Source organism: Panthera pardus, unplaced genomic scaffold (genome assembly GCF_024362965.1).
Source record: "Panthera pardus isolate Hobbes unplaced genomic scaffold, ASM2436296v1 HiC_scaffold_4, whole genome shotgun sequence".
Taxonomy (NCBI): domain Eukaryota; kingdom Metazoa; phylum Chordata; class Mammalia; order Carnivora; family Felidae; genus Panthera; species Panthera pardus.
The window spans coordinates 5,819,806-5,839,714 of record NW_026526969.1 but is presented as its reverse complement, the minus strand read 5'-3'; the positions used below and the strand labels follow the sequence as shown (position 1 = coordinate 5,839,714).

The 19,909-nt window shown below is 57.1% G+C and overlaps 1 protein-coding gene across 3 annotated transcripts in view; it reads left to right on the top strand.

Moving 5' to 3' along the window:
• The window catches only part of CLIP2 (CAP-Gly domain containing linker protein 2), a 74,365-nt gene that overhangs the window by 14,410 nt on the left and 40,046 nt on the right, over window positions 1-19,909 (top strand). For all 3 annotated transcript variants that reach the window (XM_053894217.1, XM_053894216.1, XM_053894218.1), the window contains one exon: window positions 6,234-6,423. In XM_053894217.1, coding sequence (XP_053750192.1) covers window positions 6,300-6,423 — 124 coding nt within the window. In that variant the 5' untranslated portion in view covers window positions 6,234-6,299. The remainder of the gene's footprint in view (window positions 1-6,233; window positions 6,424-19,909) is intronic.

Sequence of the window (19,909 nt, the reverse complement as noted above, 5' to 3'; positions counted from 1 at the left end):
TACAGAGCTTTCCCTTTCCGCCCCCAGGGTGTTGCTGCTGCGGCCTAAGCCTTAGGGCTTGCGGTGAGTGGTCGGGGGCCACACGACGTTCATCTGTGGGTGCCGCATTGCCCGGCACTCAGATCACAGGGTCAGGAGAGGAGGGGGGAGTGTGGGCACCCTGGCTGCTGACAGCTGAGGCAGGAGGAAGGGGAGGAGGGGGAATCACCCAGAAGAGCCACCACTGTCATTGGGGGTGGCAGGCCTGGACCTGAAGGCTGGGCTTTGGCCAGCAGCCCAGAGTGGTCTTGCCAGAGTGCCTCCCTCCAGCCAGAGGCCCCGGGTGTGAGTGGCGGCCGGGTCTCCGGTGCCGGATTCCTGGTGCCGGCCTCTTGCACGCCGGCCCCCGGGCATGGGCTTTCCACTGCCCTATTTGGCACCTTCCCCCCGTTCCGTTGGGGCCACACCCTGGGCCTCCGATTGGCGGAAAGTTCTTGGGCCTCGTCCCCACTCAGACTGCGGCCCGCCCACCCCCTTGCAGCTGAAATGGAAACCCTGAAATGCAGCCCGGGTTTGTCTTCGGTAAATGGCGACTGAGGGCGGCACAAAGGGGGCCTGTTGGTCTGAATGCCGCCCGCCCTCCTCCGCCCCTCCCGCGCCCGCCTTGTCTGGGCCCTGAGTCCCTGGGGGAGGCGACGTGTGCACCCCGGGCCTCCCGAGAGCTCAATAGAGAGCGGTTGTGGCAGCTGCCCTTTCCCGGCGGCTCCCGTGTGCCAGGCACTGGGCGACACCTGTAGGGCGTGTTCGGACTTGCTCATCTGTGCCCCCCACGGGGCAGCGGTACCTTCACTGGTACCGTCTTACGGGTGATGCAAGAGCCTCACGCTGGGCCAAGGACCCACAGCCACGCGTGGTGGTTGGGGTTTGGACCCACATCGCCTTAAGCCTGTTCCCTCCTGTCTCCCAGGCCTGCCCCGCCCCCCACAGTGTGGCCAGAAGCCAATTTATCCCCAGGTCCCAGCTTTTCCCAAGAAAGCCCTTCCTTCCTCTATCCCGTGAGGAGGGCTGAGTCACAAAGGGGTGATTGGCCCCAGGCTCCTCCCCTTCTTCCTGTTCACCATGTGTTCTCTCCTCCCCTCTCCCCTTCGCGCCGCCCCCCCCCCCCCCCCCCCCCCCCCCCCGTCTCTGGAGACCCTGGGGGGTGGGGGTGGCTGCTGGCCTGTCCTCCCTGGCCGTCCCTGAGTCACCACCCAGCACTGGTGGCGGGACCAAGCGAATGCAGCCGGCTCCTCTGGTTTCCTTTGTCGGCAAGGCAGCGAGGCCACGGGTCTCACAAAAGCTAGCCCGGGCCCAGGGAGGCAGAGGCGGGCCAGCCCCGGGTCTGGTTCCAGCACAGCCTCTGAGCGGCAGGTGACTTTGGGTGAGTCCCTGAACTCTTCTGAGCTTCCGGCGCTCCTCCCGTGAGACGGCTCCTGGCTCATCAGGGCTTGGGAGGACTAACGAGGCCACATTCCTTCGAGGCCTGGCAGGCACATTTCTGCATCCTGGAGGCTGCTGGGATCGTCAGGGTCCGGGAGGGAGGAGGGCAACTGTGGGAGCCTCCGGAAGCCTCCCCTGGGAGGAGCGTGCTGGGGATTTGCGGCCTCGGGGGCCTTTGTCCTCTGGGCAATGGCAGGTGTGCATTCACACGAGGTTTCTGGATCATGGGCTCTGTGCCAGGCCCGGTGCTGGGACTGGGTCCTCAGAGAAGTTGTGGCCCCGCCTGGGGTTGCCCATGGGCTCCCAGGAGGCGAGATGAAGATAAACGAGAACAGTATCATCTCTCCTCGGCTCAGCGTGCAGTCCTGAGGTCTCTGTGAACCAAAGGTTCTGGGAGACTTCCTGGAGGAGGCGGCATTGGGCTAGGTACAGGGGAAGGGAGGCAGGTGGGAGAAAAGTCAGAGTGGGGTCTGGGAGGTGGGAAAGTGTCAGGTGGGTGGTGAGGGAATGCAGGGTCATCAGTGGCAGGTGCTGGGGATACCGTCTTAATGCCTGGGCCTTGCCTCAAAGGGCATGCTGGCCAGCGGGCAAGTCAGACAGGCCACGAAAAAGCCACAGCATCAGACTCAGCTGGGCTGCTCACCACAAGCCACTGAGTCCTACGTGCTGAGGAGGTGAGGGGGGCCTCCTAGGCCTGTCATCCCCTTGGGCCAGTGTCATTCATTCTTTCAACAGTGATCTATTGAGCACCTGTATTCACCGGGCACCCTTGTCAGGACTAAGGGTACCATAGTAAACAAAACAGACCCTAGTCCCTTTCCTTGATCAGTGGCAAAAAACAAAGGAGGCTGGAGATGGGGAGGACTCGGTAGGGGTTGTAATTTCAGAAGGGGACATTGGAGCAGATGCTCGAAGGACTTGAGCAACGAACATGGATATTTGAGGCAGAGGGAATCGCGTGTGCAAAGGTCCTGAGGCTGCAGTGTGCTTAGTGTGATCCAGGAGGGGCCAGAGGCCAGTGGGGCCAGTGTGAAGTGAGCAAGGGAGGACCGTAGTGCTGGAGGGAAGAGATGAGGAGGGCTTTAAAGACCCGCACACTAACGTCCATGGGGAGCCTTCGAGGATTTTATTTTTTTATATGATTTTTAAAAGTTAAGATTTAACTTCCCATAAAAACCATTTTAAATGTACGGTTTGATGACACATTTGCTCCTTAGTATAAATATAAGTTGTACGGCCATTATAATCCATTTTTAGAACCCTTCTACCTTCTGGAAAGTTCTCTCATGCCTGTGTGCGGTCCATCCCTGTTCCCACCGCCAGGCAGCCACAGATCTGCTTCTGTGTTTATGGTTTTGAAATTCCCTATAAATAAGAATCAACACGTACTGTTTTGTGTCTGATTTCTTGCAGTTAGTGTAACATTGATGAGGGTGGTCAATATTGTTTCATATGTCATGGTCCTTATTATTGGTGAGTAGGGTTCTCTCGTATAGATTCACTGTTTTTCACTCACCAGTTGATGGATGTTTGGGTGTTTCCCTTTCTTGGCTATTATGAATAAAGTTGCTATGAACAGTGTTCCTTTTACAAATTTTTGTATGAATATGTGTTTGTATTCTCTTGGGCAGTTGGGTCATGTGGTAGGTGTACAGTTAACTTTGTTTTTTTAAGTTTATTTAATTTTTAAGTAATCTCTGTACCCAGCGTGGGGCTTGAACTCACAATCCCCAGATCAAGAGTCTCATGCTTTATCGACTGAGCCAGACGGGCACTCTGGGTGTTGAAATCTTGTGTTCATTTTCCATGAGGTTGTTTGCCTTCTGATGAGTGAGTGGTGAGAGTTCTTTATGTGTTCTGAATATAAGCTTTTTGTTTTTGTTTTTTAAATGTGAGTTTGGGGCGTCTGGGTGTCAGTCAGGTGAGCATCTAACTTCGGCTCAGGTCATGATCTCAAGGTTTGTGAGTTTGATCCCCGCATCGGGCTTTCTGCTGTCAGCACAGACCCTGCTTCAGATCCTTTGTCCCCCTCTCTCTCTGCCCCTCCCCTGTTCGTTTTCCTTCTCTCTCTCTCTCTCTCTCTCTCTCTCTCTCTCTCAAAATGGATAAATAAAAGTAAAAAAAAAAAGAAACAAATATAAGTTTCTTATTAGATGTATAATTTGTAACATTTCTCTCCTAGAGAGTTTTAGGCAGAGAAGGGGCCCAGAAGGCATGCACAGGGGGCTCCTTCCATCTCCTAATCCCAGCAGGAGGGTCCTCGGTCACACACGTGGGGCCCTGCATCAGGATTTCCTGGGTCAGAGGCCCCCCTGCTAAACTGCTGGAACAGGCCAGTTCGGCACCCGCAGGGTGGGATATTCGCTGTCCCCAGAGAGCATGCTCATTCGCCCCTGCTGGCTCAGGGAGTCGCTAGGGCTCGGGCGGGCTCGGGGGTGTTGACACAGCCTAACCCAGCCGGAGAGGGATGTCTGCAGTTCCCCGGGGCACGCGCTTCCTAGAGGGCCGGGTTCTGGGGAGCCAGGGAGTAGCCTCATACTCTAGCTGGTTGAGTGACTCCTGGGCCTCAGAATTCCGGGGGTCCGGGGGTCAGAGTCGTCCATCGGGGGATTGGCATGTTTGGTTTGGCCGGCTCCAGGACCAGACTAAGGCCGGCAGCCGTGTCTCCTGTTGGCTCACCTGGGTGTGTAGGTGGGTGTCCCCACTGTGCGCCTTGGGGGGGAGCGTGCTTGTCTCTGCTGTTAGGGCTGTCCAGCCCCGCGTGAGGAGCGGCTCCTTCCCACGACTGTCGCTTGTTCAGCCTGCTGACCTGAGAGCCGTTCTGAGGGCACCGTGCAGACTCCCTCCCCGAGCACTGTGGGTTGGCTTCTGTATTCGTCAGAAGTTTTTTTTGGTTGCAAGCGACCGTGTCCCTCAAGTAGGTTTAGGCGAAGAGAGAAAAGGATGCCCGTGCGTGAGGATTTGTCGACTGGTGTTAAGTGCAGAGCTCAAGTGACCAGCTTCAGGCTCAGCTGGATCCAGGCCCTCCAAATCCAGCAACTCGGCTCTGCTCTCTCCCTGTTGGCATCATTCCCTGACAGGCTTCTCTGTGCAGTAGCTGGGATGGCCCTGTAGTCCCTGGCGTCCAACCCACACCCAGGCAGCCCCCAAGAAAGGAAAGAACCTTCCTAAAGATAAAGGCAGCCAGAGTCCAGACCCTGATGCTCTTTAGGCCGTATGATCTTTCCTTAACTAACCACAGGGGCTCTGGCCAGGCCTGGGTCATGTGTCCACTCCCCGCATGTGCGGCAGGGTCGGCCTCTAGAAGTCTTACGGATCGGGGCACCGGGGTGGCTCCGTCGGTTAAGCGTCCGGCTTTGGCTCAGGTCACGATCTCACGGTTTGTGAGTTCGAGCTCCATGTCGGGCTCTGTGCTGAGAGCTCAGAGCCTGGAGCCTGCTTCGGATTGTGTCTCCCTCCGTCTCTCTCTGCCTATCTCCGGCCCCCGTTCTGTCTCTTTCTCTCAAAAATAAATAAACCTTAAAAAAAATTTTAAAAGTTTATAGAAGTGTTACGGATCAAGAGCAGAGAAAAGGTTCTCTGAAAGGGAGTAACATTCTGGGTCCACGGACAGGGTAAGGAGGTGGCTAGACGAGCATCTCCTACTGCCCCAGAGTTCAGCAGCCAGAGGACGCTGATTTCCTTCTTCCCAAGGTCCCCGGGGGGGATGCTTTTGCCCAGAATCCTCCACCCATCTGGCGGTGCTCTGTATCCTGTCTCCTGAGTGGACAGCGTGCTCCCCAGACAGAGCCCCGCAGCTCTGGGACAGGACAGGGCCTGGCCCCTGGTGAGCCCTCCATGAACATCGGGTACAAGAGAGGGTGTGTGCGCAGGAAAGCGGAGGGGGCGGCCAGGGGACAGCGGGTCTGTCTTGCCCGCCTCTCCTCCAGTCCCCCCGCAACCAGCCAGCCCCCTCTTGCCGGCATCTGGTGCCCTGAGTCGATTGCCTTGGAGACGAGGCTTTCTTGTGTCAGGACGCACCTTTGTCAAATGCTGCCGCGTCGTGTTCCTATCCTGTCCTCTGCTTGCTTGGAAAGGCAGGGGCTGTGATGGTGGAGGGCGGGCAGAGGGCATGGTAAGTCCATCCGGGCAGGGGGCCGAGGCAGGCGTAGGCGTCTGTGTGCACGAGCCCCCACACCTGGCGTGGAGTGGGCAGGTGCTGGGAGGGTGGGCACAGGGGCTCTGGGGTGACAGGGTGGAACCGTGATTGAATTAGGTGTCCCCCTGTCCACCCCGCATCGGGAGAGAGGTGAATCATTGGCTGGTCCTAGAGGGTCTAGGGGCCATCCAAGAGTGACACCCGCCCCCGCCCCGCCCCACCCCCGGCTGGCCTCGTGTGCCAGAGTCTGTACCGGCCTGTGCTCTGTGAGTGCCACACTCAGCCGTCGGTGGCTGGGCGACCTGTGTGGTCCTGATGGAAGGCTGCGGGGGCTAATACAGCTGTTGCGACAGACCTCCCCCCCCTCCCCCCACCCCGCCAAGCCGGGCCCAGGAGGTGGGCAGAGAGAGCACACCCGACCTCGGGGGCCCGCGGACCAGGACACATGTCGGGCAGGCCACACTGGGCCCACGCTTGCTGCTGCTGCTGCTCAGGGGCTCAGTTTCCCCGTCTAGGAAAAAGGGGTGGGGTGGTCCCTGGCCCACTGGGTAGGGGGTGCAGGAATCCTGCTGCGTCACCATCGGCGTGCCCCGACAAGTGGTGACATTGTGACGCGATCCCTCTCGTCTGCCTGCAGGTGAATGAGGATGACGGAGAGGACGTGACCCCGCGGACCTTTATCCACACGCCGAGTGGCCCCACCATGCAGAAGCCCAGCGGCCTGAAGCCCCCCGGCCGCGGGGGGAAGCACTCGAGCCCCGTGGGCCGGACGTCCACTGGGTCGGCCGCGGTGTCGGCTGCCGCGGTGGCCACCGGCTCCAAGGAAGGTGCGTGGGGCCGGAGGTGGTGGGTGAGGGGCCGGGCGTGGGGAGTGCTTCTTCTGGAAGAGCCGCTGGGCGGGGGGCTAACGGTACGTGGAAGTTCTCCTTTCTGTCCGGCTGCGATCCTTCTCATAGTCAACTAGCACCAGGCACCGATGGATGCTTTACGTGCATCGCTCCCTCTCATGCTCCCTAACTGGGAGGCGGGACGACTGCTGGCTGCCCTCGGGGACAGGGGCCCCTGGGATCCTCCTAGTGAGCCGGCCCCATCTTCCGCCCGCCTTCTTGTCTGCCACCCAGAACCACGCCCTTCAGCCTTCCCGTATCTGACCCCTCGTCTTCCTGCTGGTGGGCGGACGTGAGGGCCGGGGCCGGAGGCTGGAGGCTGGGGGCACCGGCCCCGACAGCAGATGGATAGAGGACAGCTGTCTGCTTGTGTGACGGTGCAAGTGAGGTGGTCCCGGGTGGAATATTTAGGAAGTTTGATGCAGAGGTTAAATTGCCTGTAATCCCACCCCCTATCGGCCAGACTGGTCCTTCGGCTTATGTTCTCCTTCTTTTCTGAATCGTCTGCCATCGTGCCGCGTGTATAATTTGAAAATCTGCTTTTTTTTTCTTTTAATGTGGTCAAGCGGATTTTTCCGTGTCGTTTTTAATGGCCATAGAATATCCGGTCCGTTCAACAAGTACAAGTCAAAGGCCTGCTTTGTTGACACGGTCTTAGCCATCCGACTTCTCATTCTGAGCAAAAATGGATGTGGGCCCAGCCCTCGGGGCTGCCGGTCTGGCAGGGGGGGAGGCTGAGTGTCATGAGATGCTAGAACTGGGGACTGACCAGGTCTGGGAGGTCAGCCCCGAGGAGGGGGACATGTGAGCTGAGGTCTGGAGGGGGACAGTTTACTAGTTGAAAAGGGGAGGGTATTTTAGGCAGAGGGGACAGCTCGTGCAAAGGTCCAGTGGCAGAACAACGCATGGCAAGAGACTGGCATGTGGCCAGTGACAAGTGTGCTGGTGGGAGAGCGTGGGCCAGGGTGGGGGCAGCTTGGGGTTGTCCGAGTCATTTCACTTCTGTCATAATAACAACGGGAAGCCGTTGTTTTAAATCAAAAGGAATAGGATAAAAAAAGAATGGGAAACGTGTTCTTAACCCATCCTTTGCAGTTGGGGACGATTCTTTCTTATTTTTCACTTTGATAAACGATGTCGTGATGAATGTCTTGGGGCACAAATCCTTGCTTTGATTATACTGCAGCTGGCAGGGTAAGACACTGTCCGTCCCATCTGATTGGTATAGAAGTTTAGGGAGACAAAAAGTAATAGCCAGGGACCAGACTAGGCAATCTGGGCCCTGGGTGGGGTCAGGGAAGGTTTGAGCTGGCAGAACCAGGGCCCCGGCAGAGACCGACAGCCAGGGTGGGAGGGTAAGGAGGTTGCACGGTGTGGCCCATGCACGGGCCCCTGCCAGCAGGGCTTGCCCGGAACAGCCTGTTGGAGGCCCAGACTTGCTTTCCGACGTGGCAAAGCCTTCTTTACTCATGGGAGGCATTCCTGAGCACTGCGAAGAGGCCGGAGAGAGGAAATGAAGGGGAAAGGATGTTCCAGGTAGATAGAGTGATGCAAAGGCCCTGAGGCCGGCGCGGACTTGGTTTGAGGCGTGGTTAGAGAAGGAAGGGAGACAAGCCTGGGTGGAGAGGAGTCTGACATGAGGTTGGGAGGGCGGGAGAGGCAGATGGCGGAGGGCAGGAGTTTGGGTTTGTTTTCAGAGTGACGGGAGCTGTTGGAGGAGTGGCCGGGCGCTCACATCCCTCAGCCCGCTGTGCGGAGGACAGATTGTGGGGGTTCTGAGCCGGGTGGTGAGACCATCGAGGGAGGCATATGTGGCCGCCCGGGAGAGGATGCCTGCGCTCGCTGCCAGGGCTGGGAGAGGTCAGGGGCTGACCACCAAGAGTGGGCCATCAGGGAAGGCTTCCCAGAGGAGGTGGAATGAGCTCAGCCTTCAGAATGGGAGGAACTGAAACACGGAGTGGAGGAGGAGGAAGGCCGGCCGGCAGTGGAGGAAGAGCATGGGCAAAGGCACTATGTGGGCTGAGCTTGGGCCAGTAGGGGGGTGAGGAGGTGGGGGTTGTGTAGCACCTTCTCTGGAGAAGGTCACCAGCCAGGCCTCACCCTCTTGTCTACTGGAGAGAGAGCCCCGTAGCACCTTCTGGGGTTATTTTCATCATTTCTCCCTCCCTGATCAACAGGGGCCTGAATTCCGGCTCTGACCCAGCCCTCAATGCCCCTTCTAACTGCCTTCGCTGTGTGACCCTGGAAGAGTTACTTAACCTCTCTGAGCCCCAGATGGGATAATAACCTCTCTCTGGTGGGATCCAGAGAGTTAACGAGTGTGAAGGGCCTGCAAGCTACAAAACTCATTAAAGACTCCTTTCTGTCCCTTTCCCCATCCAGGGTCTCCTTACTGAAAAATTTCTAAGTGTCAGGCACCCACCTCCCTTCCATTTAACCCAGTCACAGCCACCACCGTGGCAGATTTCCTTCCAGTCTTTTTTCCTATCGCACTTACTGTTTGAAGCGGTGAGATCGCGGGCTGTGCCCAAACCTACGTGTCACTTTTCCATACCTCTTGTCTCCCGCTGCACTGCCACAGGGTCTTTGCATCATCTCGAAGGGCTACGTAGGCTTTCGAGGGACATGGGAAAGGGCCACACGGTGTGGCATACGGGCTGCTTCCTAGTCACACCGCAGGGTGGTCTGGGAGCCCCTGAGGGTGGGGGCTGCGTGGTCTGACTCTGCCTGGGCCCCCCGCCCTGCAGGACTGTTCCAGGGAGAGGAGGAGCGGCTCAGTGAATGCCCGATTGATTGCAGAACGGTGCCCGCCCATGCCCGGCGCTAGTCTACAGCTGGGCTCGGCGCTCCCCTCCCTCTGTCCCTGGCATCCGCTGCCTTTGCTGCCTTTGCGGGTCAGAGCAAGATGTCCAGGCTCAGGGAGGGAGCAGGGAGCCCAGAGCAATTGGCCTGGTGAGCAGGGAAGGAAGATGTGTGAGGCCCACAGCTGCTTTCGTCCCTCCCCCAGTCTCTGGAGAGGGGGAGGGGCAGGTAGAAGAAAAGGACAGTGTCATCCTCACCAATACCCCCCCCCCCCACCGGCTCCTCAGGCTCCCTTACCTCCCCCATGGCACTGGCCATCTGCCCACCCCTGCAGGAGGCTGGGACCCTGTGTGGGGGACACTGGGGCCTCAGAGGTGAGTCTGGTGGAGGCTGGAGCCTGGGGTGGGGGATTGAGGGGGTACTAGGCTCTGCTCTGGGAATCGGGCAATGGCTGCCTCCCAAAGCATGAGCTCAGCCTCCGGGCAGAGGGTCTGGCCAAGGGCCGGGCCTGGACTGATGCCCCTACCTCCCGCCCTGTGGAGATTGGGGAGGGGAGGGGAGCTGTGTCAGTCCCCAGAACTGTGACACACAGGAAGCGGCAGGAACAAGGGGGCCATCGGAGGGGGATTGTCTTCCCGGGGGGGAGGGCGGGAGGGGGCCCAGAGGTGGTCATAACGGCAGGTGTGCAGGAGGGCGGGGTCTGGGCCCCACCAGTGGGCAGAGACTGGAGAGGTCAGGGGCAGCGCGGCCAGACAGGATGGGGCACACCCCTGGCGGCTGCTTCAGATCAGACTGTCAGGGAGGGTCTCGCTCCGGAGGTGACATTGGTACAAAGATCTGAGCCACAAGCAGGAACCAACCCAGCCGAGGTTAGGGGAAGAGCATCCAGGCAGAGGGAATAGTGTCTGCAAAGGTCCTGAGTCTTGAGATGCCTGGGGGCTGGAGAGCACCTCGAGTGGGCGATGGGGGGAGTATTGGGAATGGGTTGGGGGAGGCGCTGGGGCCCCAGGGCCCCAGCAGAGAGCTGGAAGCTGGTGCCAGGGCCGCCTGGGGCTTTGCAATGTATCCTGGGCCTGAGGAGGAAGAAGGGGGTCCAGGCCTCTAGGCTGGCAGCCGTCTTGGCTGCTGGGGAACAGCCCTCCCTTCAAGTCAGGAGCCGCCTGTGGGGATCGGGCAGGGTCCACCAGGGCCCTGTGATGGTGGGAGAGAAGGGACAGATAGGGGCCCTCAGCCCTTCCCTGGGGCCTGCTTCTGGGCGCCAGGTGGAGGCAGGCCAGGCCAGCAAGATTGGCCACGGTGACATGAGGAGGCTCAGGGCTGCTGGGCCAAGGGACCGATCCTAGGTCACTGCCGTGCTCCCTCTGCCCCTGCCCCTCCCCTGCAGGTTCCTGAGGGGCCTCTCCCACCCCCTGTACTGTGGTCCGGCCCCCGAGGCATCTCATTTAGAAGGCTCGGCATTTGCCACCCTCTACTTCACAAGCAGGCGTCTGACCATGTTTCTGCTCATTAACAACCCAGTGGGATAACTCTTCCTCTCATTTAAAGATGGGAAAACTGAGGCTTCAGCTGTCATCGAAGTTGCCCAGAATAACAGGGCCAGGGAGTGGTGGCGCTGGGATGGAGACTCTGGGCTGGGGCTGAAGCTGGCTCAGGCCGCCGGTACCTGCCACCCTGCCACAGGGAAGGCGTGGCTGGGACCCCCAGTTCAGTCCCAGCCCCGCACACTCGGCTCCCGTCTTGGGCAGCTGGTAAGTGGGAGGAGTGATCTGTTCTCCGTAGGTTGGTCACAGCTGTCCCCCAATGCGCCTGTGGCCTTTCCTCACGCTGGGGACCCAGGACATAGGAGGTCAAGGATAAGTGTGCATGGGAGCTCCCCTCAGGCAGGGAGCGGGCCACACAGGGCTTAGAGGATTCACCTCCTATACTGTGATTCCCCCGAAAGGGCCTGCACAGGGCTGGTCCCAGAGCGTTTTTGGCTTATGGAACTGGGGCCCGATGTCCTCCATCCCCTGTGGGCGCTGCAGACACGGGAGCCAGCCTACTGTGCCCGAGATGGGGCCGGCAGAGCTTGGAGCTGGCCTGTAGCCTTAGGCACTGGCCCTACCCTACTCTACTCCTGGACGATTATGTCTTTCACCTTGGTGCCCGGCTCCCTGGGAGAGCAGGTGGCATCCCGCCCGTGTTTTCAGTGACTTGTCCCAGATGCCGTGCAAACCTGGGCAGAACGGGGACAGACCTCCCGCCTTTGATCCTGCCCCAGGCAGCACTCATCTCCCTTCAAGGTCAGCTTCTCCAGCCCTCCTCCCCTAACCACATCCTAAACTTTTTAATGGCATCAGGATGGGGAAAGCCAAGCTGAGCTTTTCTGTGGCTGGGCTGCAGGGCAGGTGGGGGGTGGGGCAGCCTCCTAATGCTCCTGACGTCGCCCAGTATCGACCCCGGGGTGGGGGGGGGGACGCGCAGGGGCCCATCTTGTCCGCGCCTGTCTGCCGTGCTGTGGCCGGAGCAGGGCTTCTCCATGGGGAGCTGGCTCTGCTCTTTCCAGGGTAAGCCTCCCACATCTTTCTCCTCCTGGGTCCCCACCTGAGTCTGTGGGTGGGGGCTCTGTCCTCCTGGTTCGGGAGTAGGGGGAACCGAAGGGGACTTCTGAGTTCAATTTGGCTCAGGAAGGAACAGTGAACAACCCTTGGGACAGGGCACAACCTTGGAGTGGGCTGATAGAGGGTTCCTTCTTCGGCGAGGGATGGCTGAAGGCAGTGTAGCAGGTGGATGCTGGGCCTGTGTGGCCACAGAGGGTGGGCCAGGGGAGGGGGGTGGACTCAATCCTCCCTGGAGGCCATATTAGCTGGCTCTGTCAGAACGACTGACTGGGGAGTGGACTGGACTGGGAGGTTCGCGGTGGGAAAGCCGGCACCCTTGAAGAATGCGATGGGGACCCTGTCCCTTCCTTCGTAACCTCCGCCTTGAGCATCTGCTGGGGACAGGAGAGGGCTTAGAGCACAAGGCTGCTTTGGGGTTTGTGGTGCATTTATGTCATGTTGCTTTGGGGCCCCCGGGGAGGGGAGGTCAGTGTTGTGGCCAGCCTGCGTTTCGGCCTGGTCCCAGGCTCCGAGGACGGAGAGGGGAGTCGGTGTGGGACTCAGATGTATCCCCGAGGCAGCCTGTGCAAACCAAGGGAAAACGGAGTCCTGTAGAGTGGCTGTGCCAGTGAAGAATGTTGGAGCTGCTGTGATGGACAGGCAGGGTATCCTTAGGTGACACAGAGAGGAAAATGCCAGGGTGACCGTTCTGTCTGGGACAGCCCTAGTTTATGTCCGTGGTCATGGCACGACGCTATAGTAATAACTCCTCCTTTCTCTTCAGGGTGTCTGGTTTTGGATGACGAATCATATCGTCACCTCCTTTAAGCAGTCATGGTGCTCATTAGCACGTTAAAGGCTCTGACAAGTCCTGCAGCAAAGTAACCTCAACTTTATTTAAGCTGCAATTTCTCAATCTTCTTTGAATTTGGAGGTTCAGTGTTTATGTTCATAATATCTGTTATCCCTTTGTGGAACTATGGTCTGTAGAACATTTAGGGGATGCTTGCTTCCTTGGGGGACTGGGTCTTACATAGGCATGCTTTTTTCCCTCTGGCCTTCAGGGACACAGGGCAGACTTCATTACACCCTTCAGTTCATGACATACCGTCTCTGTGAGGCCCTGCAAGGCCCCTCTTGTGTTTTTGTAAGATTGGTATCTTTTTATCGCGTTTTCTCTTCCCACCACCCACATCTAGGCATCCGTGTCTATGTTAGGACACTCTTTCTTTAAACAAATTTGTTTTTAATGTTTATTTGTTTTTGAGAGAGCCAGAGAGAGAGAGCATGAGTGGGGAAGAAGCAGAGAGAGAGGGAGACATAGAACCTGAAGCAGGCTCCAGGCTCTGAGCTGTCAGCACAGAGCCCGACGACAAGGGGCTTGAACCCACAGACCGTGAGGTCATGACCTGAGCCGAAGTTGGACGTGTCATCGACTGAGCCACCCAGGCGCCCCTTGAGCCCTCCTTTCTGACCAAGTATCATATCAGAAACACCTTTCTGTATAACCTGGGAGAAGTATTTTTAAAGTTGCTCAAGAATCTGAAAGACTTGGGGCGTGCTGACAGCTCGGAGCCTGGAACCTGCTTCAGATTCTGTGTCTCCCTCTCTCTCTGCCCCTCCCCCACTTATGCTCTGTCTCTCTCTCTCTCTCTCTCTCTCTCCCTCTCTCTCAAAAATAAACAAACATTACAAAATTTTTTTTAAAAGAAGAATCTGAAAGACTTGACCATAATTTATATAACTGCTTCCGTATTTGGGGGCACTTAGATTGAGGGTCTCGTTTCTGTTGTTGTTTTAAGATTTTTTTTTATGTTTAAGTCATCTCTACACCCAGCATGGGGCTTGAACTCACAACCTTGAGGTCAAAGAGTCGCATGCTCCACCAGCTGAGCCAGCCAGGTGCCCCCAAGGATTTCTGTTGTTGTTTCTTTTGTGAATGACAAGTCAGTACGTCCGTTTCTTCTTTTAAATTATTTCTTTGGGAAATGGACCAAAGATGACACTCCCTACTTAATTTTTTCTCATTGAAAATATTATATTTCACTTTTAAAACATTTTATTAACCAAATTAACACAGGCTCATTATACCAGGCCAAGGTGAAACTAGAAAGTATTCCCTGTCTAGAGTTGAAATGACCAGGGTGGGGGGTGATGACGTGAGTGGGTTTGTGTTTGGCAGGGGTCCCGGATGGCTTTGGACAGGGGTGAAGCAGGGCAGGGGGTGCTGGAGGCTGAGAGAGACCCTTCTGGAGGTTTCTGCGGCAAGCTGTGTGGAATCTCGCAGGCCTGATCTCAGGAGGGCCCTCTGAGACCCTAGAGGGAGGTGTGCATTTCAGAGTTACTTCTGTGGAATTACGAGATCTGATGAATAATTGGATTGAGGGTAAACAGTAGGGGAAAGAGCAAGGAAGATTTGTGGTCTAAGTGGGTGTTGGGGATGCACTCCAGAGATGAGGGGTACAGAGGAGGCACTCTTGGAGAGGGGATCACCGTGGTTCAGAACATCAAGTGTGAGAGATCCCAGGGGACATCGAGGGGATGCTGCTTGGAAGGGGCAGGTCTGGCAGCAGGGAAGGGATCTGGACTGGAGAGAGAAATTGGGGCCCAATTTCTACTATATCTTCCTGTGTCATTTGGATCTTTTACGAGGAGAATGTATTCAGGTCTTTCAGGAAGGCAGGGGTGTGGCAGCACGTAAGGAGCTAAAGGTGCGGGTGTGGGTTAGATCATAGGGGGCACTGTGTAGATCAGGGCTCCCCAGGTCCTGACCTCCTGCAGCTCGCCCCTCCCCTCCTACTCCCTGCACTGGAGACGGGTCAGAGACTTGGTGCTTGTGTGCCTTCTAGCCTGCCTGTCATTCAGGGCGTCTGTAGAGAATTTTGGTGGGTTTTGAGGCTGGCCACCTGTCCAGGGTGTGGGTTGGCACCGGCCCATACCGGCTCACAAGAACCCATGGTGAAATTGTCAGGAATTTTACGAGCCAGATGTTAAAGGCAGCCTTTCCCTAAAAAATTAGACTGTGTGACCTTACAGTTTAATAAATTCTATTAAAAACATGGGTAACAAATACTCAAAACTCATGATTTCTGCTAGTGCTTTTAGTAGGGTTTATACCACCATTTTATTACTGGTAAAATATTACTGTTTTACTGCAGGTAGGATTTTATAGTATCTGTGTTTGTAAGGTTATTGCTCTGTGGTAGAAACACCGTATGATCTCTTTCCACATCCGTGTTCAGTGACATCATGCTGGTAGCTTGAAATTGACCACGGTGGGAGAATTTACGTTATGGAAATCGGCAAACTCTACGAATCGGGATTATTGTTCTCCTGGAGAGCTAATTATTTTTGTTCAAAAAAAAATTTTTTTTAATGTTTATTTTTGAGAGAGAAAGACAGTGATAGAGCGTGAGCAGGAGAGGGGCAGAGGCACAGGGAGACCCAGAATTCAAAGCAGGCTCCAGGCTCTGAGCCGACAGCACAGAGGAAGCTGTCATGTTGCGGGCTGGGGGGTGTTCGTGGCGCACATGGGGAGCCAGTGACCGGAGGAGAGGCGAGCGATGGTGGGGAGGCGGGTCCCTGGGGAGACCGAAGGGGGACGGGAGTTTGCCTCTACAGGGAGAAGGGCGTTCCAAGCTAGAACAGTGAACCTTCGCTCCCCAGCCCCAGGCCCCCACGGATCTAGTTCCTTCTAGTCGGGGAGGTGGCCAGCTGAGTTGTGGCTGTGCGGTTCTCTTGTTATCTGGACCCCACCCCGGTGTGAGCCCCCATTTGGCCGTGCCTGTAGTCCCTAGCATCTGACCCTGGGTGCTCAGAGAACTGGGTCCCTGGGAGCTGAGGTTTGGAAGGCCTGTCCCCTCTTCCTGAGGCAGGGAGGGACCCAAGTCCCCGCCGGGGGAGGGGGGAGGGGCGGGTGCTTCCTCGCCTGGGCGCCCCGCCTCCGCTGCAACAGGCCGCCAGCTGCCGCCACCCCACCCCACGCCCCTTAGCCCTTTTTTCAAAGTCCTGCTTTGAACTTGAAACCCGGCAGTAGATTCCCTCGTGCCTGGAGTCTGGGGAAAGGACCAAGTGCTCAAATGCGGTTTAAGTCTGTTGCCGCCTTTCGATTTCGCGGGGGCTTGCCGGGCCAGGCTGCTCCGTGCAAAGGCTCTGAGGAGGGGTGGGGGTGGGGCAGGCCCTGCCGTCAGGGAGCTTCTGGAACCTGCCTCAGAGCCCGGTGGGTGTGACGGTGGGTGTGACGGGAGAGCCGGCCAGGTCTGACAGCCCTGGGAGAACAGGGAGGGATGCACAGACTGTCAGGTCCTGGCCGCTCTGCCCTCGCCCTCTGCCGTCCTGTGGGGAAACAGGTGCAGGTCCAGGAAGGGGCTTGGCCAGGCCTGGCTCCCTGGATGGAAGGGGATTCTATCCCTGTTTTCCATGCCTCCCCAAGCCCTGGTCTCTGGAAGCTTCCTGGTGTGAGGGGGGAATTTGATGAGGGCTTGTCCCGTGAGGCTGGGGCCGCCGAGGGCACCGAAGAGGAAAAATGAAGCAAAACCCCCGCGCGCCGTCGCCACGGGCTTGGGACCTGGCTTTTAGCAGCTGTTAGAACAACTGGTCTCTGGGCCTATGACCTTAGAAGGGGCGGGTGGGGAAGAAAGATTACCTGAGGGTCTGCCTGACTCGGGACAGCTGGGGAGGACAGCTGTGTGGGCAGCTTCTGACTGAGAAGAGCCACACTGGGTCCCCCTCGACCTGGGACCCTCCTCTGTGCTCTGAGCAAAGAGGCCGGGTAGGCACAGGTGCTCACCTGCGTCACAGCTGCCCAGGTCAGTTAGCAGACATCATGGAGCCGCTGGGCACAGGCACGTGTTCTAGAAACAGATACCGGAAGGGCAGGTGCCACACATGCGAGCCTTGTGGGAGAGCTGTTGAGGGGGAGGGCTCTGAGCCAGACCAGCTGGGCCTGACTCCTGCCTGGGTAACTTTGGACAAGAGTATCTGCATGGTAAGAATGTAATGTAGAGGGGGCGCCTGGATGGCTCAGTCGTTAAAAAAAAAATTTTTTTTTTTACATTTATTTATTTTTGAGAAACAGAGTGAAACAAAGCATGAGCGGGGGAGGGGCAGAGAGAGAAGGAGACACAGAATCCGAAGCAGGCTCCAGGCTCCGAGCTGTCAGCCCAGAGCCCGATGTGGGGCTCGAACCCACAAACCGTGAGATCATGACCTGAGCCAAAGGCGGACGCTCAGCCGACTGAGCCACCCAGGCGCCCCTTCAGTCGTTTAAACGTCCAACTCTTGGTTTCAGCTCAGGTCACGATCTCGTGGTTCCATGACTTTGAGTCCCGCATCGGGCCCTGTGCTGGTAGTGCAGAGCCTGCTTGGGATTCCCTCTTTCCCTTTCTCTCTGCCCCTCCCCGACTCATGCTGTCTCTGTCTCAAAATAAATAAATAAACTTTAAAAAAATCAAAAAGAATGTAACGTGGAGAAAGTATCCAGCCCGTTGATCCAGACCGGTAGCTGCCCGACTCTTCTCGTTGATGGACCACAGCACCTTGGGCATGGTTATGATGGGGGCCGGGGCTGGGCCATACTCCAATATGTGGCTTCCTCTGGCTGCTTTTCGGAGTGGCTTTTCCTAAGGAAGGTGCCCGCCTGATCTGGTGAGTGGGAGAACCGCTGTGGGGTTCCCAAGGTCACCAGAACCTGCCTGGGAGCCCTTCTTCTGCCTCCTGGGACCCTTTGTGGTTCTTAAATGTTTAAAAATATTTTTTAAAGTTCATTTATTTATTTTGAGAGAGAGCACGTGAGCAGGGGAGGGGCAGAGAGAGAAGAGGAGAGAGAGAATCCCAAGCAGGCTCCACACTGTCAGCACAGAGCCCGACGCGGGGCTCGAACCCACGAACCATGAGATCATGACCTGAGCTGAAACCGAGAGTCAGACACTCAATGGACAGGGTCACCCAAGTGTCCCTTAATTTTTTTTTTTTTTTAATTCTTTAGTCTTCGTATAAATCATTGTTATCAAAATAACATGACAGTCAGCCCTCACTGTGCCCTTGGCTTGGGCCAGGCACCGAGAATAGCCCCAGAAACCAAGGTGCAGGTGAGGAGGAGACCCAGGTGGGGCTAGGAGCTGCTGGTCTCTGGGGCTCCAGGGCCTGCCCCCTCAGCCACTGTGTGGCCTCTGCCTCATGGCATCTCAGTGGTGGAAGAGAGCCTGGGGGGGCCCCCCTTCCAGGGTCCCGCCTAGGGGTCTTCTCTTAACAGGAAGCAAAGGGGATGTCTCTACATGGGACGGAGTAAAAGACAAGATTGTTCCCTGCTTATAAGGAACTGTAGGGTTTGGGCAGATTCTGGAAAATGGGTTCATTCAAGGGAGTCCAAGATTTGGGGTGATTGTAGCTTGAGGCTTGGCTTGGCAGGTGCTTAGTGCTCTATTTTTGGTTTAATATACGTGTGTACCCTACACCAAGAGCCAGAGGCCTCTAGCCAGGCAACCTAGGTAAAAGTGCCTGATCTCTCTGAGCCTCAGTTTTCCTCATCTGTAAAGGGGGGATAACAAAATGACTTCACAGGATTAACCGTGAAGGTCACACGGGCTACTGTATGTCAGGCCCTTAGCACAGAGCATCAGTTAGTGGGTTGATCACCGTGGTTGTTAGTCAAGTTCAGCAACGGAGCCCGTTGATCTCCCAAGAGCCCAGTCCACAGTTGAGAGGTCCCCTTTGTCAGGACCCCCCCCCATCCCGGCTGCCCCGGCCTCGGGTGCCACGTGCTTCCCCATTCCCGCCACCAGCGCCCCAGAGAGAGAACCACATGCTTGGTCTTGCACATCGGGCTGGGCCTTGGAGTTACATGGCTTCCCCAGCGCCTAGAAGCTCTGGCTTCCAGTCCTGAGCTTCTTGCCAGGCCTGGGCCCAGGGTCTCTTGGCGGTGGCTGAAAGGAAGATGCTGGTGGGAGCTGCTTCCCTGTAGCCCCTCACTGGCTGCCCCTGGAAAGGACTAGAAACATAGGCATCACTGTTTCACAAACACATCAGCCTCTGGAGCAGAGAAAGGTGGGTCCTTCTCTGCCTGATGCTGAGTCTGGCAGGAAGTGGGGGACAGCCTCCAGACCTCGTGGTGCAAATGGGGAAGTTTCCTGAGCCCCATAGCACAGGAGGCCCTGCGTGGGGCCCAGATATGCATAAGGCATGTGGGTTCAAGTCCTGCTTTGTCTTTTCGTGAGTGACCTTGAGCAAGTTGCTTCTCTTGCCTTCCATGTCCTCGTCTATAGCATCTCAGGGCCCAGGCCCAGGGGGCAGGCCCCTTCCCTGGGTTTGAGTCCCATTTCTGCTGTGTGACTCTGGGCAAGGCCCTGGCCTCTCTGAGCCTCAGGGTCATTCTTCTTCTAAAGAGGGGCTGGGTCAGGGCACGGAGAGCCCAGAGGTCAGCCCCAGGATGTTGGAAGTGAAGGACTTGTCGCCCATGCACCTCCCCCTCCCCCCTTTTCCTGGTCTATGCAGTCCTGATGCTTTGGGCTGCAGCTCAGGGAGGGGAGACTCAGCAGCAGAGCAAGAGGCTTTTCTGGCTCCTTCCTTGCCCCAGGGTGTCTGTGGCTGTCCCCAGCTGTCAGGGAATGGGTTGGAGCTGTTTGTATTGGGCCCCGAGCTGGCTGGGGTGCAGGGTGGGGGACACAGAGACCACTTCCCCTTGGTGGTGGGCCATGAGTGGTCTCAGGTTAACAGCCAGGAGCCTGAGCCCGCTGGGAGGGGGAGGTGGCAGTTTGTAACCCTCGAGAATGGGTTCATTCCTGGCCCTCGATCCTGAGTGACCCTGAGCTGTGAAAGGTGAGGCTCTGAGGAGGTGCTTTCCTGAGTTTGCCCTTTTTTTTTTTTTAAGTTTCCTTATTTATTTTTGAGAGAGACTTAGCGAGCGCAAGCGGGGGAGGGGCAGAGAGAAGGAGAGAGGGAGGAATCCCAAGCAGGCTCCGCTTGGTCAGCGCACAAGCCCGACTCGGGGCTCGAACTCACAGAGCCGTGAGAGCAAGACCTGAGCTGCATTCGAGTCGGACGCTTAA